Source organism: Aythya ferina (assembly GCF_964211825.1).
Source record: "Aythya ferina genome assembly, chromosome: 2".
NCBI lineage: Eukaryota > Metazoa > Chordata > Aves > Anseriformes > Anatidae > Aythya > Aythya ferina.
In genome coordinates this window covers 98,741,327-98,768,421 of record NC_140297.1, presented here as the reverse complement: position 1 = coordinate 98,768,421, position 27,095 = coordinate 98,741,327, and the positions used below count along the sequence as shown (strand labels likewise).

General features: G+C 39.0%; 1 protein-coding gene across 5 annotated transcripts in view; it reads right to left on the bottom strand.

Annotated features, from left to right (window-relative positions):
• Positions 1–27,095, bottom strand: part of MBP (myelin basic protein) — a 114,355-nt gene that overhangs the window by 43,203 nt on the left and 44,057 nt on the right. For all 5 annotated transcript variants that reach the window (XM_084507771.1, XM_084507774.1, XM_084507772.1 and 2 more), the window contains exon 3: positions 16,244–16,334. In XM_084507771.1, coding sequence (XP_084363897.1) covers positions 16,244–16,334 — 91 coding nt within the window. The remainder of the gene's footprint in view (positions 1–16,243; positions 16,335–27,095) is intronic.

The window sequence follows — 27,095 nt, the reverse complement described above, 5'->3', positions numbered from 1 at the left end:
CATTATTCAAACCAGCATGAACAATAAGGACAGTTTGCAGACGTAGTATAGCCCAAGATTTCAGATATGACCTGAGACTGCAATTCATATACTTTCCCAAAAAAGTGAACATAAACCTGAAGCATAGATAAATAGTATAAAGTAAAAAGATGCTTCCTGGTCTGAAGACGACAAGCTGGCAGCAGCATCAATTTAATGAACAGGGAGAGAGGAATAAAAAATAAAATAAATAAAATAAAATAAAATAAAATACAACAACAACAACAAAAAAGCCAGTAAAACAAACAAACACAAGGAATATTAACTTGAGGCCCACACCAAAGGCCTGTGAGCCATGGACAGGTGCAGAACTCTGTTCAGACAGCTGAATTCTCTACACATTGTCCATTAAAGTGAAAAGCAATCTTTGACACGTTCAATGTTGTGCACTCACAAACCTCAATATTATCTCATGAAAACGGCACTTTCAATTTCCTTAGCTGTTGGTTAATCCAGATGCTGCTTCAGCAGACGTATTCGGACAGATAAAAAGATGCTAACACATTAAGTTTCACCCAGTTTGCAACTGTGATTTCTCACGTAGCATCTCCGAGGCTGTGCACTGCGTGTGAACACCCGTTAGGATGTCACTTGTCACTCTGCATGCAGTTCACCGCTCTTTCCTCCCCATCATCCAGAAGTGTCAAGAGTCAGAGGAAGGCATCAACCCCAGCTTAATAAGCACGTAGTCATATTCATGATTTGCAACACAAAGGTTCATAACCAGCATGTTTGCTTAAGATTACAGCCTCTTATGAGATTTTAATAGGGTGTGGACACTGCTCTAGCAAAAAAATAAATAAATAAATAAATAAAATTTTAAAAGTTAATCACCCGATCTTAATTTTAAATCAATGTAATTTGCAATCTTCTATTCTTCCTTTTCTAGGATGAAAAAATTAGGTAACGTGAACATCCAAAGGACCACAGAATATACATGTGTGTGCATTGTACTGCTGTCTAACTGAGCAACAGTTTTGTATCCTACGCATACATGTTTATACATATAAACATAATATTTGTTTCTAGATTCAAAACAAAATTACTGAACTGCTTTTTAGAAATTCTGAGGTTAGCTAATTCCTTTGCCCTTTAATATATACACATTCAAGCCCTGTAAATTGGCCAAGTGGTCTATTACATGCTTAGGAAACAGACGGCAAGCCTGTACTACTTTCTTTCATTTTCAGGTTTTCAGAGATGCCATGTATTGCTAAAACCATTTAATAAAAGTTCTGTAGATAATCATAAAACCAAGCTATCTAATCCCACATTATTAGTAGCAGCTACAGAGGCTCAGTCACAGTAGGTTAAGAAGATCTGTGGATTGCAATGTAAAAGTGATCTGTGGTTTGTGAAATGTACTTTAGGGTGCAAATACTTCAGTGATATTTTATAGCAGAAGAACTTTTTATCCCTGCTGGCACGATCTTAATGAAACAATTCTGATTCCTAAGCAATTGCAAATAAAAACACCCTGTCTACTAAGCAGATTAAAGACACAAGGTCAGACTTCTGTTTTAATTGAGATTTAAATTTCTTTTATTTGTTGAGCAGATGTGCAGGGATGATGATATTTTCAGTATTGGAAAGTGTAACCAACTTGTTACAGAACTTACCTACTGTTGTATTTATAATTTATTTTACCTTTGGGAAAGGGAGTGTGCTTGTTTGCATCCTCATTCTGTGCTTTTAGGCCCAAAATCTGTTTAAAGACTCACAGACTATGCAAACTTTTACCAGAAAAGAATATCATTTGTTAGAAGCAGCTTTTCACAGAAACTTTCTTTTTCAAGGATGAAGTCTCCAGTTTTGACTAGAATTTGTTATTACAGCAAAACGGTCACAACAACCCCAAGCAATGCTATTAACCCAAGTCATCTCAACAGTAATTCATCTGTCCAAGCCTGGAATATTTCCTAGCACATGGCTTGCAGGATCTCACATTTGGCATATATCCTGTCAGTTTGTTACAAATAAAAAATGGCCTTTAAAAAAATACGTACACCTAAATAACTTTAAATTGACCCTTAACCTAGGGACTTTTTAAAGAAAACAAAGAAACAAACAAACAAAAAACATTCAGGGATGCAAAGAGAGATGGAACAAGTAATAACTGTGCTTTGTGTAGCACAGTTGTGTTAATTGTGGTAACACCCAGATTAATAACCAAGGAGAAATTTGGGTGTTTGTTCAGGAGAGTAGCTTATGGAAAGCAACTGAGATAGATTTGACCCCTGGCAGCAAAGAAAGACCACGGTGTAAAGAGGGGAAGAAAGTAATAAAGAAAAGGAATGAAGCAGCCAGATGGAAGGACACAAATGCAGCAAAAGGAGGTCTGACAGAGAGAAATGAGGCAGTAGGTGGGAATAACACATGGGGAGCAAAGCACAGGGAAAAGACTGGTGAGAATGGACAACAGCAATAAAATACCATAGTCACATAGTGGAGATAAGTCGTAGTAAATAGGAAGAACAATACATTGGAGAAATGACCTAGAGCATAAGAAAAGCACGGTAGGTAATTCACATTCTGTTTACACCAGGAGGATTTTAAACCTGATTAATGCAAAACTGTCAGGCCAGAAAATGGACTGAAAAGAATAAGCAGCAGGCAGGTGATATTTTTTGGAAAAAAAAATAAATATCTGTCTTGATATACCAAAAATCTTAAACATATTTTTGCTGCAGCCCATTCCACTAACATCAGGGATGCAATAACAGATTGAGTTGTATTCCCTGACTACCAAATTGCTTGAATTTGAGATCCTAACATGAAGGTAATATACAAACTCTGACTTTTCTCCTCTGAAAGAAATGATGGCAACCAGTGATCCCATTGTGCTTTGTTGCTGCATAATTGTTAAAGAAATGCTTTCCGACGCCCTGTGAGAGGGGGTACTATCTCGAAAGCTCAAAGGGATCGTTCATTTGATCGCTAAACATAGTGTTATTCTAACCACTCATGCACTCAGAGAATGCCTCTATTCTCATGTTCCCCTGGGAGTTGAGATCATCTGAGATATGCCGGCTATCAAACATAAAGGCTGAGGTAGAACTGCGGGCAGGATAGCTTAAGTGAAAGCTTTTCCGAGACCTGGAATTCATCTTCTGCATTGTTTGATGACAGCTGAATTTGCAGACCAGCAGGCTAAGTCTGAAGGTGTGAGTGTACAAGAGAGCCTTTCCGTATGTATTTCAAGTTTGAGAGCTTGTGTGTCGAATAGTGAAGCAGATTTAAGAATGACAAAATTGATACAGATGTGATTTAAATCTCAGATACATGCATCTCTCCCAAAAGCCATGGGCAGAAGCCTGTACGTGCCTTTTATCCAAGGCTGTTAGTAAAAACAGATAATACACAAGACAATATATAAACAAATATCCCTACTCTAAAAGACATGTACCAGGCTAAAAAGCTCCCCACAGATAATGCAGTTAACAAAAAAAAAAGGTTAATACACACTGTCTTATCCTACCATCTCCTATAAATATAATTTATTTCTGACCTTCTCAAGTTTGTTTTTACAATATTCCATTCTTCGAGTCACTAAGATGGTCTTGTGATGCATTTTTATGACTCCTGAATTGTTTTGTTAAAAACATTGTTATTCACCAGTAATCTCAAAAGTGCTCAGCCTCTTACCTGTACATATATTAATAAAATAACAATAATAAAAAAACAACAATCACCACCTCTGATCCATGTCACTTTAGCACAAATAGCATACAAGCAAGAACTCAAATCAGTAATATAATGTACTAAAATCTACAGAAGACTGACACACTTCCCAATTTATAATGGAGACAAAGCAATTGCCTAAGCATCTCCACTCTGTGCATATTACCATCCTCAATTAGCACACAAAACAGCCTAGATTCCACTGTGAATTAAATAGATACATATGCAGTGCATGAAATGAGCATAAACACAGCCTGACAAAATTCCCCATCAATCTAAATTCCCCCTTTTTTTTCCTTCCTCCTCCAGTAACATGGCTTACTAACTAATTTTGGTGTGCAAATATTAGCTTGAAAATAAATATAGTTTGTAATCATAACATTTCAAGAAGATCTGAAGGACTCTTAAAAACCTCCACTTTGTGCAAATAATTTGCAATATTCAGAAAGAGGTGACCTCATTAAAACTTCAGTGTCCAGGAAATTTTGGGATATTTCCCTCACATTAAAATATAATTATTTTTATACATATTTTTCTTCTGAAACTATAGATCAAACAAAATTACACGTTTCAGATCTCTTCTGCCCAAAATTCTAAGACCCTTCATAACAAAATCCCTTTTAATCATTAATTTAAAAAGCCAATTAAAAATAAGTAAAACCATCACATGGATCAAATGTTGCTGTACTTCCTCAACGAAAAAAAGAAAAAAGCCTGTTAAATTAAAAGGGCTATATTTGTATTTAAATCAGAAACGCTGAATTATGAATCTGACCCTAAAAATATTTAAGTCTTTACGTAGCAGTTGTGCATCCCAGCTATGTCAATACAAGCGGACTAATATAGATGGTGGGGAAAATGCTTTAATTTTAAATAGTTCCCTGTGTCCAACCAGCTTATACTCAGCGTGTGCACGAATGAAAACATAAGCCTTTTCTCACACTTCATTCCTGATAAAAAACACAATTATGATATGCTGAAAAACACAGGGAGCCCACTAGAAAAGTCAGATATTTGTATATGGCAATAGTGATTTATCACAAAGAGGCCAGGAGCCCTGATAACTAGCCAAAGCAGCATGCAGTTTTGAGCAACATGCTGATTTCAAGACATTGACTGGTTTTCTTGAGGGAACAGCTCTGCGTGCTTTCTTTTTCTTACTTTCTTTTTACTGGAATCTCAAAAGTAACTTTCAAGAACATTCAGACTGAGAAATCACACAACAGGCACCTAAACTTTAAATAGAACTAAAAAGAGCCCTTTTACAAGGGATATAAGAAAAATCTATTAGAAAAGGCCTCGTATTTTCACCGTAGGAGACATTTGTAACAAACACATATGTTAAACAAAAAAACCCTGTGGGTGGAAAAAATGTAACTCAAACTAGTAAGGCATTTTTCAACCCTTATAATTACTTACAATTGAAGGAAAAAATTGCGAGTCAATATAAAAAGATTGTTGATTAGATGAATAGGAAAGAGAAATTATTTAACAGTTTGCCTTCAGGGAAGACTGACTGGCAGAGCTATATTGGTACAGGGAGAACAGTGCAGCTGTAACTGTGTCCAGAGGAGGAATAGCATGTACAGAGGGTGCTAATGAAGCACTCGTGTAATCAGAGTAATTGTGCTGCTGTGATTGTGCTACTGAGTTCTCCCAGGCAGAACAGGCTTTATTCTCTAACTGCAGTTCACCTGCAAAAAACACAGCATTTTGATTCTTGTACTACAGTTAGAGACCAACAATCTCCTTGGTGCAAAAGTAGTTTGACTGGTGGAGGAAGTACATGTACTTTGAGAAATGGGAATCAGCTGTCACAACCACTGAGTGCCTTTCTTATATTCTTCCCCTTATGACTATTGGTCTACAGGAAGAATGAGGTCCTAGTCCTCAGCTAGGTGCTTCTGCAGGATGAACAATAACTGAAATAATGCTAGGATGACTCTGCACTTGGACTATGGTAGTTTAAAAATTGAGGAGAAAATCATGGACAATATTTCAAGGTTTATTCCTAATTCTGCTGAAATCTGGGGAAGTTCCTCTGTTTAGTTTCATTAATCATTGTCCCCTAGCAAGGAGGAGGACAAATTTTTCCACCAGGCAGTTTTCCAGTCACTCAAATATAACACAGACATCAACTGAATATAACATCAAAATCAAAGGATGGCCTAAAAGAAAGTAAAAGGCAACAGAATAACATTACTAAAATGGCAAAGTCCTGCTCATTCCATAACCTTACCTCAGGAAACTGAAAAAATTGAACATTTCAGATCCGATGAATAGGTGACACCGAAGAAAGCAAAACTACATCACATCTAGAACTACTCCAGCTCAAATAGGCTTTGCAAAAAATTCAGTCCACTTACAACAATAAACGTCAGAAGTGCACTTCAGACTTAGCCCTTCAGCAGTTCACAAATAAAATTTTCTGCTCAATAGACTGCAGCTCCCCTAATCCACTTAGTCCCACAGCTACCCGTTTGACTTGGGGTTGCAACACATCTACAGACAAGAAAATGGAAATGTTCTTTCTGCCTGAAGCTGCCTCAGCAGCATGCAGGACGTCTGATGTGACAGATGGTTTCCTCAAAGTCTGCTAGCTAGGTCGAACAGTTCACCCCCCATGGACCTGAGATCAGCATCTGCCTTGTTAAAAAATCAGATATAATCACTGCATAGCTGTTGAAATCAGTAGAGTTACTGTACTGAAAAAAAAAAAAAAAAAAGAAAAAAGAAACAAGAAAAAAAAATGGAGCTCATGTTTAGATAAGGAAAGTAAGAGTTACCACATCCCGATTAAATAAGTGGGATTCCCTGAATATTTCAGGGCAGAAAAGTTTCTCAAACTTTATATATCTGTTTTTGGAAGCATCAGTATTTCTGTTTTGTCTCCACAGACTTCAGTGAAGCCAAGTCTATTTATCCTAATGTTATGTGGTGACTTAGTCAGGTGTCTAAAACCTATCATTCTTTTTCTTCAAGAGTAATATTCAATCACTTTTCCCCAAACAAAGATTAAAAAGAAAATCTTATTACAGGTCTTTTGGAACAGAAGTCAGAACTCTTGAGAATTTCTTTTATCTGTAGCCAATTTCTGCGGCAGTCACTTGAGACGAAAAGAGATTTAGAAGTATTTTTGCAACAGCAGCCATACACGTGTTTGTTTAAACAACTGAATTTAGTCTCCAAAACATCGATTTCTGCTGCAATCCCCCTTGTCAGCACTACCACAGCCACTGTTAGTTTTCCATGGTTAATATCTCACACAGCAGTCATTATAAGATGCTGCAGCAAGGAATAAACACAAGCAAAAACCAAGCCACCACAGATGACAGCTACTAAATATCACTCAGGCTAATTTAAAGTTCCTGTTCAGATAGAGATACATTCCATCCAGCAGAAAAAAAAAAAAAAAAAAGGTTCCTTCTAATTAAGTAAGAATATTAAAAGGTCTAGAGAAAGCCAAGCTTTTTATTGGCTTTTCATAGGGGAGGCTCTAGAGAGCGAGCCTGCTCTCAGCAGCACAGAAAAGAAAGAGCAGCATTATCGTGGCTGTTCGCTGCTGCTCGCAAGGCTTGGAAGCAACCGCACTCTTGTCACTACCAGGATGTTTCTGTCCAAGTACCAGTGTGTGCACACCCGCAAATACTAGTCCTTTTCACTTCTATTTTCCCCATCAGAAATAGATACCTCAGATGTGAATTTCTGCTGTGGAGCTCCTTGTTAGCGCTTAAAGGGACACTTGTCGTGCCCACAGAACTGAACTAGTGTGCCAAGGTGTGTATTTTAGGGAGTTAAGCCAAACCACAGCCAGCTTGCTTGGACTACAGCTTTGAGTATGGACTGGGTTTGCTGCCTGACAGGGTACTGGAGTCCTGGGGTTTCAGAGCTCTGTGGTACAGAGATGGGAGTGCCAAACCCCACAGCATTTTCTTGTGCTCATACACTCTGCGTTCCTTCTTGCTTTCACCCCACCATCTGATTCATTTCCAGTCCTATGGACACAGTTACAAGTGTCATACATTACACCGAAGCACCGTTTAGATTGACTCGGCATAGAAGTGAAAATATTTTGTTAGGGTCACTAGAGCACCAAAACGACTTGCAAGAGGTGTTTACAATTTACTGACATTCTCCACTGTCACAGTCCTTTCACAGAGAGTTTTCTGCTGCTCAGCTCTCCCTGTAATGCTTTCAGATCTATACCCATTACACATCCGCTGATACTTTCAGGGAGGAACAGCTGCTGACAGAGAGGAGGCAGCTACTACACCTTTCTCATCTTTCCATGCTCTTTGGGCAACCACTTGAGCATGAAAGAAAGTCCACAACTTTCCATACTCCAGACCACCACCCCCTTTCAACTGGAAGGTCAGGTTGATGGATTTCTGTTTTTTAAGCTCAACTCACTATCTCCATAGTTTAGTCAAAGTAAATAGAGCTAATTGCAATACTGCCAATGACTGAAGCTTAAATCAAGGTGTGAGTGGAAAGAACCACTAAGAGCTCCAAGCCAGAACTCAGTCCTATCTAATCCTGACAAGAAATCACAAGGAACTGAAATTGCACCCTACTGATAGCACACTGTATGGGAGGCACCGACTTAATACTGACCTACTGCGGTCATGAGGGCAAGAAATATTTGCCTCCATACCCCCCTTTTCCCACTGACTTCTGTCTTCTGCATCTAGCCAAGATAAAAACTGCATCAGGATTCCTCCTGCAATGTGTGCTACAGGCCGTCCAAAGGAGCCCAGCTCTGCAGCCAGAGGTTATATTGGGATACAGTCCCTGGCACACACCCTCAGCAAAGTGCCTACCTTCAACCAGGATAACTGGCAACTGAAAGCCTCGGGAGAATCCATTGTATTCACACAATTCTTGCCATATGACATTACTTTGGCTTAAAGTTGATATTTTGGATTTGATCCAGGAATTACCCAATAAAATTCCTTAATTCTTACTGTTCAGGAAGTCAAAGTTGGTGGCTTTAATACTTTTTTTTTTTTTAAGACACAAAAGGATTGCCAATCTCAGTTGACGTATCTGGGCATGTATTCTCATACAAAATTGTACCAAAAAAAAAATGCTCTGGTTTTCTCCGAGGCATTACATCAAAAGTGAGTCACATCATAATTAAACTTTAATGACAACATCTGTTTCAGCTAAAAGGACAGAAGAGTGGTTGGCCCACAGAGGAGTATTCTGCTTTCTTCACTCAAACCAGAACTGAGCATTTATTCAGCCTCAAAAAAAAACCAAAAAACAACAAACAACACTAGAAATGGGACAACAGCATTATGCCAGCTACCTACCTCAAAATAATGATCTTTCAGAAGCACTTTTAATTCATTTGCAGATAAAATCCTGCCTTAACCAAACTGGTTGGTACATAAGGACCAGTGATGGAGAACACTAAGCAGTCTGTTTTTTTCTGTGCAAACAGACCACTGCCCTGGGCTGCAGGCTGCTAACAGGACAAAGAAGGCAAAATACACTGGGAAAGGAGTAACTTGTTTTCATGGTTAGCTAATTAGCAGAAGGCCTCATAATCACCACAGAGCAGCATGTGACATTAGGCCACCCTTAGCCATCCTAACTTTTACATTCAGACACCATGTGTGCTGTGGATAATAATACTGACTCACTCTGAATAAACAAGGGGAAAAAAATTCAGCAGATCCTGTACACTGTATAGCAGGCATTAAATTCATGAGTAACTCAATTATTGAACTGTTATCGTGCTTACAAATTACAGGGAGAGCACCCTGCCAGGCCAGCACCGCTGAAAGTACAGCAGTCACCACTGGCTCAGGTCCCTGATTTTGCTAATGAATCTAGTAACAAACCCAGGCCCCAGGAAAGAGAGAAAAACCCTACACCTCTTTGATGCCTGTAGCTTTTGTGTGGTGCAGATGAGAAAAAAAAAAAACAAAACAAACAAAAAAAACATACGGGATCAGACTTGTTAAAATGGTTGCACACTAATTTTGTGGCAAACATCAGTGCCATGTTCAAAGTAATCTCACAGGTTTAGGTGTTACCATGGAGCACTACATTAATTTACTGGCATATTAACTAGTTAGATGCCCAAGAGCTAACATTACTGTTTAAAGCATCATATGACTGCCAAAAAAAAAAAAAAAAGCTTGAATGCTATTATTATAAAAAGAAAATCCATAAAAATGAGTAGTCACCTAATAAGCCATAACCAAACTACAGAATTCACATCAAAATGCAAATATCTGTACTTTATAAAAGCTTCAAACTTGAAAACAGCAAAAACAAAAAAGATCAGCCAACTGCTGTTTCTGAAATCCTCTGTGTCTCTTTTCACCACAGCAGTTCTCTAGTGCATAAGAAACAGGTCAAGGTCTCCTACACACAATTTGCAGAAAGTGAAGAACAAAAAAGAACAAAATGTCAACCTTTTCCCTTAAAAAAAGCTTGGGGTGGACACAAAAATGCACTAAAAGTAAAAGTTTGAACAGTATTCATCTCCTACTTCTGAGATTCAATCACTACACAAAAATGCAAAGCAATTTTTTGTTGAAACACAAATCTATCCTTTCCAGCTCAGAAAATTATTCCAGTCTTTCTGGTGTCATTTTGATAAACCAGTGGTCACTGGAAGCAGCCAGGTCAAGTCTTGTAAGAAATTGTGAAAAGGAAAAAGACAATGAGGACAACATGGACAGCTGGAACAACAGAATAATTTCCTACCTTATAATGAAGAACTACAGAATTACAGAAAACTACTAAATCCCCCCATTTCCCTCTCATGCCAGAGGGAATAACCGCATCATAGTTATAACATTTATTTTAGGACAACCTGCTGTCTCACTGGATTGATTTTTTTTTTTTTTTCCATAGAGTTGATAGCATCATTTAGGTTGGAAAAGGCCTTTAAGGTCATCTTGTCCAATTTTTAACCCGGCACTGCCAAGTTCACCATTAAACCATGTCCATAAGCTCTACATTTACATTTTGGAAGACCTCCAGGGATGGTGACTCAACTACTTCCCTGGGCAGTCTGTTCCAGCACTTCACAACCCTTTCAGTGAAGGAATTCTTCCTAATACCCAACCTAAACTTCCCATAGCACAACTTCAGGCCATTTCCTCTTCTCATAACACAGGAAAACTTTGAAAGTTTAAATTTAAACTCATATTCATGTTATTTTTCATCTGAACTCCTCTATTCTTTGGTATAAAATTGATACAGACATTAGAGTTGGACAGGTAAGGCAAGGTGGGCTGGTGAATGACATAAAGGTTGAGGAGGGAGAGACCTAGCATTACCTCCTTGACGAGCCAGTACTTCTGCAAATACAGCTGGAGAAGCCAAGACACCAAAATTTGATCATCACAAACAACCCCAAGCACTCTACTATGAGGACCAGCTACCAGATAGTATGATACCATTTAAATCTATCCACAAATGTCCCTCTGTGGCTGGAAATCAGCTTGCCATTATTTTGCATTAAAGTCACAGCCTGTGTCCCACAATCGACCATGTTTACAACAAGAGAAGCTTCCTAGTAAGAAGGTCACTGAAAGACAGTAACACCCAGCTCTTAGCAAGTCCCTGACACTACCACATCAACTGGGAAAGGGATTGTGCAGCCAAGAGATACTAAAATCTTCCCAGCTCCTATTTCATTCTGCCCCTTCCCTTTTTAAATAGGGATTGAAAAGCAAAAAAGAACTCAAAAAGCAATAGTGACAATGCCTACGCCTGTCAAAACAAATGGCAAGCTCATGGAGACAGAACTCTCCCACCTGTGCAGGGTTAGACAAATATCCACAGGAGTTTAACATGTAGGACAGAGCAGTGGGTGTCAGCATAAGCGATGAATCAGGGTTAGTCGGGGTTGCTGTGGGATTGTTCTGAATGCACATTATTGAGCTACATCCCTGAGCTCTGTACACAAAACCTACCTTAGGATCTACCAGCACTGAAGCTAAAGCTGGCAGAACGACAGACGGTGCTTCGCTCAGTGCCACCTGGCCATACGCAGAACTGAGCCTACCTCCTGCTCAAGTAAATGGTGAAAAAGAGCTCCACATTTCTGATATTTTGAGAAAATAAATAAATAATTTTGCCTCTTTAAAAGCAAACAAACGAAAATAAAACAAACAAAAAACACTGAAGAAATCACCGAAGAAAACCACAGCACAACTCCATGCTGCAAGATCCAGTAGGGATGACTGAAAAACACTAAGCCATGGGGAACCACATTTTGGCCACTGCCCCAGGTACCATTTTAGAACTGACCTCAGTAGAGATGAAACTTTCCTGTTTGAGGATATCACGACTTACTGTATCTTGAAAAGTTAGCAATGAAAAGCTTATGTGTGCTATCAAAGAGAACACGCCGTCAACATATCACAGTTCCCCCTGAAAGAATTTTCCCTTACATGTAATTTTATGCTTGCTCAGCCCAGTAGAAAAAACTCATCTGTACAAGCCTGCATTTGTCCTTCTCCAAGCTAATGCATTAAGGAATTGCACCCAAGGAAGGTCCAATCACCCTAGTCAGGATGGCAGGCAGTTTGGCCCCCACTTTTACCTCACAGATGTAGTGTTGCAATGGATCTAATAAACTTCTGAATTTTCCAGAGATATTTTATAGTTATCTTTGGAAGCAAAGCCAGCTGTCACCTCCTGATCCATTTCTTTAAACGCACAGTACTCTACCCAGCAATATTTTATCTCTCTCCTGTACTGAGTCATTCACGATCCTTTCCGAGTACATACTGGTTGCAACAGAGACCATGTTGACTACGTGCAAGTTCAGCAGAAGTTTGTAGCAGCAGGACAGCACAGTTCTAGATCACAGATGCATATTCAGTGTAGAACAGACAACAGAACTCTGTTGGGTGTTACAAGAAAATCCTTTCAAAGGCCAAACAAAACTAACACTTGTTAATTCAGATTTTGATAGTTACACATACCATTATCATACAGGCTAGATTCCCTTTCTCTTACCCTTATGCTCCATCTGTCTACTCTATCTTTTTGTATTAAAAGTTCATCGCTGTTGAGAATTAGATCTCCAAAACACGGTACAAATCTGACTCTTTTCCCATTTTTTTGTGTGTAAAGGATCTAGAATAATGGAGCTCCATTGCTGTTGAGGGCATTTCAGCCATACGGCAGTATAAAAATTTAGTAGTAAAGGACAACTGAAGACAAAACCCAAAACAAACAAAAACCCTCCAAAATGATAGTTCCCAAATCCAACTCATGAAGAAGAAAACAGACATTCATGTTCACTCACCAGGAGCCCCTCTCCAGTAGCAAACCAATCTTTACTCAGATTTACAGAGAGCCCTGTTGGGTCTAGCAGACTTGAAAGAGATATCCACACTTGGTTCTTTATCACCACAGCAGTTTCAATCAGTAATACTGTGTTTGCCTCCAAACCCATACCCAACTGGTAGGAACTGCAGAAACCACACTTCCTCTAGAAAGTATTTCCAAAAGAAACACTGACATATTCAAGCAGTACAGCTTCCTCAGATATCCTCAGTGTATAACAGCCTCTAACACTTGCATATACTCCACACTGTCGACAATACAGAGGGTTCCCTTCCCCTGATAAATCACCTCGTCACCTGGCCCAATACTAACCTTGGAGAGGGGGGAGTTAAGAGATTTCTGCTTGCTTTGCTCGGGCAGTCCGGGGGCTGCTGGGGACTGGCAGTTGCTGCCACCGGGTGGCTCAGTGCAGAGGGACAGCCACAATGATTTCAGGGGTCCAGACTCCCGTGGGCGCCCGCCGAGCTCTCATGCACAGAAATACAACACGAGTCGAGGCACGCGATCCCCCTTTGCAAAGGAAGCTTTGTGACTGTTTCAGGCTGGAATTGAATCCTTTGCTTCCTTGTGCTAACCTTTCTGTAGGGGGTGGCATTGTCCAGATAAAGCTAGGGGAAGTGTGCTTTTGCACAAAAGAAAGCACAGAAGACAGTGATGTATGTGAAAAAGGAAGGTTGTGCTGCAGCCTCTCAAAGAGGCTGGAGGCTATTTAAAATTCCTCTGAAGAGGGTTTCTAGTCAAAGCTGAAGCTATAAATTAAGCAACTCTTGGTGCATACTTGACACTCATTATAATTAGCATCACGAGGGAGAAAGAAGAAAGAAATGAAGAATGGCTTGAAATAGATCAAGACGGAGAATAAGTGAGCAGGGCCTGTAATCTAACCATTTAAATCACAGGACAACAAATTCCTCACCTACGGAAAGCTTTCTGAAGCTTTTCATTTATCATCTATACGTTGGATCTGAATCTCTTAACAAATTGCCCAGAAAGGGCAGGGAAAAGCAGTTACGTACAGCAGTGTCATTCTCAGAGACATAAAACTTGTACCTGCAAAAAACGTCCTCCCCGACTCTCAGGGAGTCTCACTCTAAAGTGACTGCCTTTGTACCCTCAGCCTTTGATTTCTTTACTGCACAAGGGTCAACAAGATTACAGACTCTATTTGCACCATACTTGCCAGTTCTTTCCAGCCAGTTTTCAGTTAATTTTAGAAAACAAACCAGCCAGACTTCATTTGTAAAGTGGTAAAAGAGTTGATACAAGATGCTGACCATTTTTTGAGCTGGAAAGAAATTTTCCTTCTTGTATTGCCAAGTTAGCAAAGGTTGATCACTGGCTTATCTTAGATAAGCTGTTCAGTTTACGGATTTAGAACATGGAAATATTTCACAATTTGTTAGTAAATCATTAGCTTTAAAGAACAGGTAGGACACAGCTTATTCACCTTCTAAAATTAGCAAACGAATTTGTAGCGAGGTTATTACTCTGTACTGCGCAGTGATCACTGAACAATAATTTTAAATACACCAATAGTGAACTTCATGTTTTTTAATTCCCTCTCTCCCCCCACCCCTTTTTTTAAAAAAAATAAAATAAATTCACAATCCCCATATGTGATAAGTGCCACAGGTTTGACCAACTAACTGCTGGTTTAGTTCACTACTATCTGGGGCTAGTGATCAGAATAAAGATGTCTCAGAGCCTCTGAGGCATTGTTTAAAAGCCTGAGATTTCACTAGTAGAAAGAAGTAGGCTGAAGTCTCCCTGCTTTGCTGTCTCCATCCGTCTCAGAGGAGGAGCACTAGAGAGATCTGAACCGAGAAAGGGCGCAGTTTGAGACATGCATTATGCAGTGCTGTGGGGTGCTGTAACCAGTAGCACTGGATCTGCTGCAAATAACTGGTGGAGCAGATGTAGAGGAAATGAGGTAAGAGCCTCGCCACTAAGTTAATAAAGCTGAAACCTAGTTCTTATGTCCACTTAAGTCCACTTGTGGATTCTTCAGCCACTGGCATTGCATGATCAGTATTGGAAGAATTCATGCCAGGAATTCAGTCTCACGTGCTAATCACACTACGTTAGCTCACAGAGGAAAGATGATTTTAGCCCAAACCAGTCTAAATGGACATGCATTGTTTCCACATATAGTAAGAAAAATTTAGTTATTCATGCTCCACTCCTTCTGTACTTAGAAAGAACAAAAATAATTCCTTACTGTACTCATAAATAGCTGAATTGTCCAAAATTTTAAGCTAGTCAGCCTTAATAAAATCCAAATCACTTTTGCAGATGTAGAGTTTCCATTCCAAAATGTAATGGAGGTAAATATTACATTCACTGACAAATCTTCATCGTCTCCTGCGTTAACTTTTGTCTACTGCTTTTTTTTTTTTTTTTTTTTTTTTTTTTGTGGAGTCCCACTACCATAAAATCTGTATAAAGTTGGAAAAACAAAGGTTTCCTGCTATTTCTCCCAGTCTTATTTCAGCAGAAGAGGCCAAAAATAGTATTGTTATTTGATATGAAAGCTATCAGCAAAACCTGTGGAAAAAAAAAAAAAAATCACAGCAAGAGGAACTCATCTAAAATCTAGGCCTCCAAGCATCCTCATGTGTCATCAGTCAGTTAGTCTATCCTTCTGCCACAAAATGAACTCTCTTATATCAGTTTACACAGTTACTTGTCTAACCTGTTTGTAAAGGCCAACTATGATGAATCTCCACACTTTCTAGATGACGCACGCCACTGTTTCAGTATTTGTTTTAGGATTCCCCTAGCCAACATTTGAGTCTTTCTGGATTTAAAGCAATTGCTGCTTGTTCTAGCCATCAGGGACAGAGAAAAATTCATTTTCCCTCTCACCGCATACATCTTTAACTTTGTTGAAGACTTGCATTCACTCTTTCTCCTCTATAGTAACCAACTACAAATTTTTCTTCAGACATATATTTCACACCTTTGATCACTCTTTGTTTGTTTCTTCACCCTTTCCTCCACCTTTCCACATCTCTCTGGAACTGTACTGCCCATACTCAGGTAGATCAAAAGGATGTTGAAGGAGTTATTTCTTCTGTTTTTAGGAGAGAGGGGAAAAAAAACAACCACCACCTACAAGACTTAACAAAGTAACACCAATAAAAAACACACAAAAACAAAACAGATCAAGTAACATTTCCCAATTGTCTGAATAACTCACCAAATACTTCATTGTCCTCTGAAGACTGCTGTGTTAGTCTTGCTGCTTTTGGACTCTCTTTAGCTGCCTCTTCCACCTTGGTTTCAGCATTCTGTAACAGAAACATTTCTTCAGATTAGGTATTCTAAAGTCATCAACCAGAAACATTCTTCAAACATCTTAATTATGCAAAAATTATATTCTTAAGTGAAAACTGAAGCATTAACAGTGAGGGATTTGGTATCTTTTGAATTTCATATACATGTTTTGCAAAACATTGAGGGAAAACACTCAGAAAACACAGATTTTCTTGTTTTGTTCTGCTTTGAGTTTTTTTCCTGTATCTTTTTTTCTTTTCTTCCTACTTTCCAGTCATTTGCTCTTAAGTCTAAATCATTGCATTTTCTCTGCTGTTTCATTATGAAACATTTTCACCACTGTCTTCCTTGCACCTCTATTTATTTAAAGTTAAGCAAAACTCTCCCAAAAGATAAACATGGCTACATGTCCTATAACATACTCCTCCTTCTGGTTGATACTTTCTTTTTCCCTTATAATATAGCTAAATAAAAGTCTGTACAATTTTTAGAGAGGTTCTTTTTCCAAATACGATGAGATTTTCCTGCTAACTCTAATGTCATACCATAGCACTAATGGTGATGCTGTTAGTAAAATTACTGACGTGTCTGACTGTAACAGGAGATCACATGCCATTGCCTCCTCCTCTCTAATGCTGTATTTTCTTCCACAATGAAAGAGATTTAAAATTATTTCAGATTTTTTCTTTCAGAGATTTAAAGTTTTTTCACATGTGCAAAATGAAAAACAAAGACAAGAAATTGGGACTGGGACTCTAACAAAAGTAACGTTAGAGCTCAGTGAATAATTTGGTTGTGTATGTGCATGTAGATTATATATATTCAAAACAAAGCTGGGCATTTTTGACATCTTGCTCAGGTATCTGTCTACTAAATTTGCTTTACTTGCTTCTTCACTGAACTCACTGGAGAGAGAACTGAAGTGAAATTCTAATGTCAGTGGCCAGATTCTCACTGAGCTCAAGTTTCCCACGTGCCTACCCATCAAAGATCTCATCTTTGGAAAAAAAAAAAAAATGGTGTTAGCAAATAAGACCAAATCCAACCAATTTTAAGTTAAGTTTTTTTTCACCCTGTTATTTTATCCAAATTACCACCCTTTATATTTAAATCATGTTACAACAGTACTACAGGATATAAGAAGCAGGCCTAAAAAAGACATCTAAATTGGGTAGAATAAGAACAACTTCTTTAAAAACCATGACAGGCTTCTAACTTTCCATCTTTCTTTCTTATATCTTATTTCTTTCTACTGACATCTTCCAATGTTGACTTAGCGAACCAAGAGATCAGAAGATAATGCACAAATATTTCTCCTCACAAAGCAAAGGCAAGTGAGCTAGAGAGAGCTACTGTTGCTTGCGAGCAGCCATCCTCCAGTCTTTAACTACCGCACTGACCCTGTGAAGCACAAGCACTTACATGTTTCTGAAACAAATTTACCAATTAGCTATGTAGTGTTATACTGGGTCCAGAGATAAACCAACAGACTGCCAAAATTCAAAGCATTTCATCCCCTAACTAGAAAAGCCTAAAATCTGTGCTAGAAAAGATCAAAACCTGTGCTAGAAAAGACCTAACCTGACGAATACTGAGTTTCAAATAATTATATTGCTACTAAAACCAAACAAACCATGTCACTCCACTAAAACAGCAACAAAAGAAGCTCCTCATGTTTTCAAAATGGTTTACTTTGTTACCCAAAAGAAATGTATATGCATGCTTGCAGCAATGCAGGCAGTAGACTGCATACATGATCAACTCTTGAGTGATGGATACCAAGTGACTGATGCGATATTAAGTATTATTGGAAAGAGTTAACTATGAACTGGGGAAGAAAAAGAGAAAAGTAGAACACCTGTGTTTTTGAAAGGGCAGGTACTGTTCTATTCAAGTACATGTTCATTTAGCAGACTTTTTATAATGTTTTGAAGAAATCACCTTTGAACAATTTATAATTTCTGACTTACATTTTGGAAGTGCTGCTATACAGTCCATGAGAAATATTAGTTCTGCCTTCGGAATTGCAGCACACTTCCAAGCTGTAAGCAGTCTCTTGCTTACCCTTGTTAATAACTGCACAGCAGATAAAATAAAACAATTTGACTAAGTCTGTCAACCTTCCTACACAACACAGCAGTCAAACTTAGGGAACAAAACTCAAGAGACTTTCAAGCAAGACAGCAAGCTTTGGTGGGAAAAAAGAAGAAAGCAAGTCTTAAGAAGCCTAATGGTGTCACAGCAGCAGCAGACAAGAGTAAAGAAAAGCAGAAACAAGAAGAAAGGGGAGAAACTGCGCTTCAGAGGAAACGATCTGCAGAAGAGAAAAGATTCTGCACTTTCTTGAGGTACCAAACTGAACATCCCAAGCAGAAAATCCATCAGCTATGAATCTCAAAGCTGAGTAGACAGTCAGTTTTAGTAGATGCACACCTCAGTTTGTGTTAACTAGAACTAGTGTCCCTCAGGAAGATGGTCACAAACCAGCAGTGAGTACACTGAGAGACAATTGGCTTTAGACAAGCAACTTTGTGATCAGCACAAATGCTTGAGCCCTGTCCCCCGTGGCTACCCTGTGTTAGCTGCAGTGTGCAGGTGCTGTCCAAGAGGCACATGCCAAGGCCCATGGTGCCTGTACTGGCTTACAGAACCAGTAGAGGCCACTGGCTCAGTAACCCATGTATTAAAGTTGGGCTCTCCATCCTATTTTCCTTGCACCATAGCAAACAGCAACTCAGTTACATCATTTTTGTAAGAGATGGAGACCAGCTCTGAAAAAAGCAGAAGAGGACTTCTGCTACAACAGTGAGCCAAAAAGCAAAAAGCTCCCAACCACCACCGTGCCACCATGGAAAAGACAAAATTCATGCAGTTAGATGAGCAAACAGAGTTCAGGGCTCTCCAAGATGAAGGGGACAACTGAAATTGTCATCAGAGCTATTGCTCCAGGTTGTGCAAAGATAGTGACTGTCAGCTCAATTTTTGGGTGTATTCCATAATACCTAGTGTACTGTAAAGCCAAAGGAGGGAGGTTGCTATTCTCTGTGCTCTTGTTCCTTTTAGGAAATGGCTGAGTCTGCAACTTGCTGCAAGACATCAAGAGCAGCAGCAACAAAACAGCTGGTACTCATAGACAGTACCTAGGAGTGAGTTGTCACACTGTGTTCTTTCTAGGGAGACATTCGCATCCATTACTCTAAAAACATGTTTTTGGCATTCTCAGGAAAGCTAGAAAGACAGAGCCCTGAGATATTTTGGGTTGAGTTAAATCACCAGGGAAGACTACATAGCAGCTGTGTTGCCTGCTCCCTGGATGAACTACATTGTTGGTGTTGACAGATGTCCGCTCCAAGATATCAACAGGAAAGCTGCCTGAGAATTTAAGTCTGAGACATGACAGTACATGGCTGGATGTAAATCTCTTTGGCATGGCTCCTTATCCAAAAAAAGCTAACTGTAAAAATATTTCTTTTGCTTTATTATTTGCACTAAAAACTTACATGACACATTGTTACTGGCATAGCTACTATTTTACTACCAAACCTGATACAAGAAAAATCACTGCAAAGGAGCAACTGATGACCCAGATGCTCTAAAAACAATTTCTATACTAAAACAGATTTTAAAAGGCAAGATATAGCCAGTTGTTCAATTCTATTTTCTAGTGTCCCAAAAGTTCTCAAATATCTCAGTCCTTCGAGCCAATAAACAGAAAGTGAAAACATATTCCTTTACACTTCCTGAGCCGTACCAGGATGGATTCATTACCTACAGTGATAAAGTGCTTGTGGCAGGTCGTAAAATAAAAGCCCTTTGTACCTATCATAGTAAATGTAATGCTATCTAGATCTGACTTGCAGGTTCACCACTCACCGCAATTTTAGGAGTAACTGGCAAAATAAGTTTATTTTATAGGATTAGTTCCCCCAAACTATAGATTACATCAGATTTAGGCCTATATAGTTAAATGAAGTTCACAGAAACTCCCTCTCTATCCAAAGCACTCCCACAAAAATTTGCTTCAAAACAGATTTCAAGTAGGGTTTCCTGAGATGAGAAAGGCACTCTGTGCGTGCTTAGATGCTTTCAAAGCCTCTGACCTGCACTTTGGGGAAGTGAGGAAGACACTCCCATCTTTGCTGGTGCTCTGACATCAGAAGAGAGACTGCAAAGGTCATTACCAAAGCACAGTGGAGCTGCATTTCTCTTGGGAATCAGGCCAACCTTGGTCCAAAATGCCATAAAAACCAACCAACCAAACAAAAAACCTAGCACCTAATATATCTTAACAGCAGGTCACAGCAAGCTGTCACAGTCTAGAAATACTTGTGCCATTTTACAAAGCAGTTGCAAAATAAGATGTGTGTATACACTGTAACTGCATATATGCAGATGTGTATGTATAACAGCTGCTCTTGCCTCAGCTTCAATAATATTGAAACCTGTGTTATAATGTGCTACAAGACACTTGCGGCCCACTTTCCCATTGTGGCAGATCACCAGTTCCTTCAGACTCTGTTTACCTGCCTTCCATCACATTTGATGCATCTCATCACGTCTCAAGAGAGCACTCCAGTCTCTATACTAAAAAAACATTTCACAATCTTTTATATGTAAATATACAAATGACTGCCAGCTATCAAAATATTTGCCACAACTAATACTGATATGAAAATTGTGTTCTGGCTGTGTACACACACATTAGTGCAAGAAGCAAGGCTGGTTTGTATTTTGCTGCTATTGGTGACTATTTAGAGGATCTTTAACAAATAGAAAATATTAAGAAATACTGAATTACAATGCTGAGTGTTCTGCAGACACTACAGCAGCCAAGTTAGCAGACACTACAGTAGCAGACCACTGTGAAGCATGTTGCATTTACCAAACCAGCTCATTTTCTCAAGAAAATTTAAGTCTCGGAAGTGAAAATTGTGCTGTTGAGTACTCAAGCCAACTTTTTAAGCTCCCTTGCCATTTTGCATACTAGTTAGAAACAGCTCATTTCTTTTCCTTTCACCATAAAACTGTTACTTGAAGACTTCATTTTGCAAAGGAAAAACACAGACAAATCAAAACTTCTCATCAGAAACCAAACAAGCATTCAAGCGGAATTAGTGTTTTATCCAAGAGAATTAAAGAAATCTGTGAAATCCTATCCAAAGTATAGTTTTGTGTTGTCTGTGCTGACATCCACCCCTGCCTTGTACAAGAAATTCTGTTCTCTTATTATGTGCTCAGACAGTCTGCTTAGCTCCAACCCAAAGGCAGAAAGGAAAATATACTTGTTTCCTTTATTTTTCAGTACCATACTGGCATCAGAAGCTCTAATTGCAGCAAAACACCACAGACTGTGAATATCCATCTCTCCAGCATATCCATCTCTCCATTTCTGTGTGTACTTCCTTCATTACTGCCCACAGCAGTTACCTTCCCTGCATGTAACTCCCCAAGATGTAGCAGAACTCGGGGCATGATAAAATGTTTGATTCCTCCTCTACACTAGATTTACAGAATTATTTAAGATAAACAACAGGCATAAGACAGACAGACGTTTCTAGCAGACAAAAACAGATTTGACTGGCAGTAAGCTCCATTTTGGAAGAATAGAAAAAGCATAAGTTGCTGCAGACAATAATAATCTTAATAATGCAAATTGTATCCATAGCAGTAAATCATACAACTCCAGACACAGCTAAAGAACTCAGAAAACCATCACTGATATTTCACTTCTGCAGTGATATTCACCTAATTTATTTTACACAAGGCCGCCTTTCATTTAATAATCACATAATGGATGTATGATCTTCAGGTGACTGTACACTTTCAGGACATTATATACTTTGCCTCTTCTCAACAGAGGTAACTGACCTTCCACAGAGTTTCTGGAGAAGAAAAAAAGGTAAATCTTCAAATGGTAGATATGTGCTGCTTCAAAATGTGACGGTAAGATGATAGAGAGGCACATATCAGTATGTCTGAAATGCACGAATATTTTTCTAAGTAACAAATACAGCTAAAATGGGCAAGAATTACCTCAGTCACTCCTAACAAGGGTAATTTTCTTTGCCACTATTGCCTCATGTTCTGCATCTCCAGACTAAGCACTAACAATAGTGCTATCAGGCAAGTCTCATTAGAACAAGTCAGAAAAATTTCTTATTGCTTCCTTCTCAAAGACCTGCATCAGTCTCAAAATTTTTAGCTCCTGTTCATTGGGAGGAATATTACAGGTGCTGCTTAGCACAACCAAACAGACCCTGCAGACAACCCTGTGGACAGCAGGAACTTGAGGCATGCTGCCTGGCCCGAGATCTCCTCTACCTGGATTAACGAATGTATTCAAGCATTTTCCTGAAGTCAGCCATTAATTCTTCTTAACTGTGGAGATCCTTTACCACACCTGCCATTAACATGGAAACTGACATACATATTAGGAAGCATCCCGTTTGTTACACAGATCCCGAATGGTGAATCTTAACAGTGCCATGGTAGTTAATTCCTACCCCCTTGAGTGAGGCTACTCCCATCACGCACAACACAGTTATACCAGACTGAAGCTGGGTTCATGCTAGCTCCACAGATTCAAATTCTCGAACTCCTTTTTCATTCTCCACCAGACATGAAAGTGTTTCATAATTTTCCCAATAATTTTCAAATAAATACAGTACTCCCTCAAACCACAACTTAATCAGCCATTATCTCCATTTTTCTGGTAGACTCCCCATACAATTTTCATTTCTACAGGTTCTTTATATCCCACTTTGGAAATGCAATACTTAAAATATCCTTTATTCAACAACTTCTATATGGAGTAGTTATTCTTACATTCCTCTGTGTTTGTCAAAATCTTATTCAAGATACGAAGTGACAGAATGAAAAAGTGACAGAGAGAGGTGGGGGGAAGAGAGAGAGAGAGAGGAAGAGTCCTCCAAGGAGAGTTTTTTTGGCACTCCAAAATCTCAGCTTCAGCAGTACTTGGGCTGCTCTTGTCACCAAACGGAGAATTTAGAAAGAAGTTTCAAACTAAAGGATCCGATCACTAACCCTCAAGGCAGGCCTGAAAAGGGACTGAGATGCCTCAAACACATTGTCCAAGTCTTTGAAGAAATGCATAAAGTCTATTTAAAAACCCTAAGATACTAAGGGTTGCAATAAGTAGTACCGAATTCCATCTAAAAAATATTGCTAAGTTCCCCATTGTCAGTTCCACACTATTTTGCTGTTTGCTTCCATTTATGAAGGACATTTTAAAACTGCTTTTGTTCAGGGACAAGTTTTTACCAATTGGGTTATGGCCTTTACTAGTCGATAAGGTATTCCCTGGTGCTAGGATGGAGGTTCAAGCATGCGATAGGGAGAAAATAGAAATAAGTGATTACATTACTGTGCCCACTCCACTTGCACAAGTTAATCGCATCTGGAAGAAAGGTGCTAAAATGACAGAATTCATTTGGGAACCAAACCAAACCAAACCAAAAAAAAACCTGTATAAAGATTAAGGTTTTCACAAGAATTCAGTGAACTGAAAACAAACAAACAAACAAACAAAAAAACACCCCAAACAAGCCCATGTATCCTGTGAGGAGAAACCTATGTGAACGACCTCTTACTACTCTGCAGGTTCCTGAGACACAGGTAGTATCAGCAATGCTCCCAAAGTAGCACGGAAATCACAGAAACAAGTTAAGACAAAGAAGAAGAACATGCTCCAGGTCAATATTTTCAATTTGAAGCAAGAATCCTGTCACGTGTCTTTTACTCTGTGCAACACTAGGGCTGAAACCATACACAGGAAGCCTGACTGTGACTCACGCCCACTGCAGACAAGCACAGACAGAGAAGTGAATTGCTATTTCCTCCACCGATCCCACCCCAATCATCCCAGCAGGGTGACAACCCCCCAGCTGTACAAAAGACACAGCGGCACGCGCAATACCAAAGCGTCAAGATCAATACAAGGACCTAAAAGTGCACTTGGAAATGCGCTGGGTTTCAATAACCTCCAGAGCACTTGACCTGAAGGCAACATTATTAAAGCGTGGGCGCTCCCCACTCTGATCCCGGACGCTTTTCCTGAAGCAGAAAACACGCGAACGGGTGCAGCTCCTGCCCTAACGGACCAAAGAGGAGCCGTAACAGCACTTGATGAGCCAAGGCAGAAACAACAGGCACTTCAACTTCAAGCAAATAGCTAAGATGCTCAAGATTTCCAGAGTAGTCTGAAGAGCAATAGCCATCAATACCCATGCTTTCCCAGTCCACTCACCACCTTTATCTGATCTGAACTGACTGTTTGCCAATTCACTCTCCTTTCACATTCATTTTAGTCCCATGTTGAGGAAGTACAAATATTTCACTCTTTTTTTTTTTTTCTTCCCCCCCCCCCCCCCTAAAAAGACATGGTTTAAGTCTGAAATGCAATGTTGATGCTGTAGTCTGCAATCTCTTTTCAAAATACATGGAACAAGGGCAGCATTGGACCCCACTAGATGGGTAATTTTCCAGTGTCACCATCACGTGAGGTCCTTCTGAAGGGCAATAATAAAGAAAAGTACACAAAAGCAATCCTGTTTCCTTCTGCTAGTGAAACCGCTCATACATGCTAGCATTTTGATAAGATCTAAAATGAATGAATAGGGCTATCTGATATACCAGAAGAAAACGAGTCACCTAAGCAACTGAATACACCCAAGCTAAAGGCACAACAGAGATGCAAAAACTAGCAACCAGTGACAGAAAAAGGAACAACAGAGAAAAATAACCACATCCATGATTATTAAAAAAAAAAAAAAAAAAAAAGGAAACTAAGTTCACCAGAGGATTAAGAATATCTTGTTTTTCAGGCAAAGTTTGCCTTACAACCTTCTACACTGAACTTCTGGTATCATGGGTTTGAGTTTGGCAGTTGGTAATGACTAAAAAGCAAAATACATGCCCAGACTCTTTGAGATCCTCAGCCTTGAGTCCTCCATTGAGGTCTATGTACAGGACTGGTTGTGGCAGTAGGGCTGCTCATTTGCCCCTCTGAGCCACAGAAAGCAAGACACGAGGTGAAGCAGGTAGCAGCGAAGCATGACGCAGGGGTACCGCACTGCTACGAACCCACCTCAAAGCAGCACTGTAAGGATTTTACCTGTGTGCTCCTCTGCAATGAACAGCAAAGAGGCTGAAAAATGTGTAGCTCAATCAAAATTTTTTTTGCTTTCTTCCATTACCTACAAGGAAAATATTTTATATGGACCTGAAGTACCAAAGCAGGTTTTAGGCAGGCTGTGAGCTAAAGCATAACTGTGTCAAGCTAGACACACAGAGAAGAAAACCAGTTCCTGACAACAGCTGAGCTCTGCTCAGTTCTCCAGCAGCAAACCAGACTTCAAGCAGGCTAGAATTTCACTTCAGGAATTTTATTCTTAATTCCATTGCAGACAAGTAGCAGTCCTTCAGGGTACAAACTGAAGATGACAACATACACTTAGAAGTCATTTCTATATGCAATTGAAGATGGGCTTTATTGAATAACATGATTATCTTTTTAGTGCTTGATCTGTGTTAAGGTACTAAATAAAAAACAAATACACATACACACACAAAAAAAAGAACAACCAAACAAACAAAACCAACCAACCAACCAACCAAACAAACAAAAAAACACTAAAAAGGGTAGAAAGGGTAGACACGTTTAAACAGCTTTTCCAGTGTTCTACCTGCAGTGATACATTAGACTAATCCAATCCCCTTCTGAGTTTAATATTATGAGCAGAAAAAAATGCCTGGAAACAATTCTCACTAAACACTACTAATGGACTTTCAACTTCTTGAATTTAATTTAATTTTCATTTCCCAAGTCCTAGCTCTTGAGGAAAGAAGACTCACAAACTGCTACTTAAAAGCATCTTAGATTCAAAATTACATTCCTTCAGTTCCCTGAAAACTACCAAGACATCTTCAGCATTTAAAAAGTAGGCTTTACTTTTGCTTTTCAAGAATTAAAAGAATCGGTCATAACACCAATCAGTTAATATTATAATCTAATTTTTCAAATATAGTGATTTTGAGGGAAGACCATTTTCACTGCTTTAGATCACTTGGCACTCTCTAGTATTTTCAAATTTATTTCTACGTCAAAGCTAAGAGAAATTTTATATCCAAGTTGCCTGATATTACAGTATATTTACCTAAAAAAAAAAAAACAAAAAACTAGCAGGGACACCTCCCACTAGAACAGGTTAAGTCTTATTACAAGATGTTGAGTTATTTTTAATAATTATTTTTACTTTTTATCACGAGGGAGAGGACATTGAGAAAAATAGTTTTGTCTTTTCAACTGGCAAGATATTTTAACCTAGAAAAAAAGAGTTTTCAGCTGCTTGTTGGGGTGCAGCCCCCTCACTGCCTAGCCACATGTCCTCCGTCAGGCCAGGAGAGAAGCTGTCATGAACAAGCCACCAATCACAAGGCCTTCAAATGTTCCTGGCTATCCAGACAAAACACAAAAAGTTGGGCTAAATAGCTGAATGGCACAAGCTATTTGATGTAAATAGCTCGATATTAAATTCAAGATGTTAAAAGAATCTGAGTATTGTTACACAGTGATCCTGGAACGAGCTCAGGTCCTGAGAGTAGTGCAAATAAATGCACAAATAGCAGTTAAAAGACAGTATTTTCAAATGTCTAGATTTATGGGGTTATATTCACCAAACAATCGAAATACAATTTTCCAAATGTAAATAGTGTTTTGGTTCAGCTTTTCTCAGATAAGAGTTGTGAAATACAGC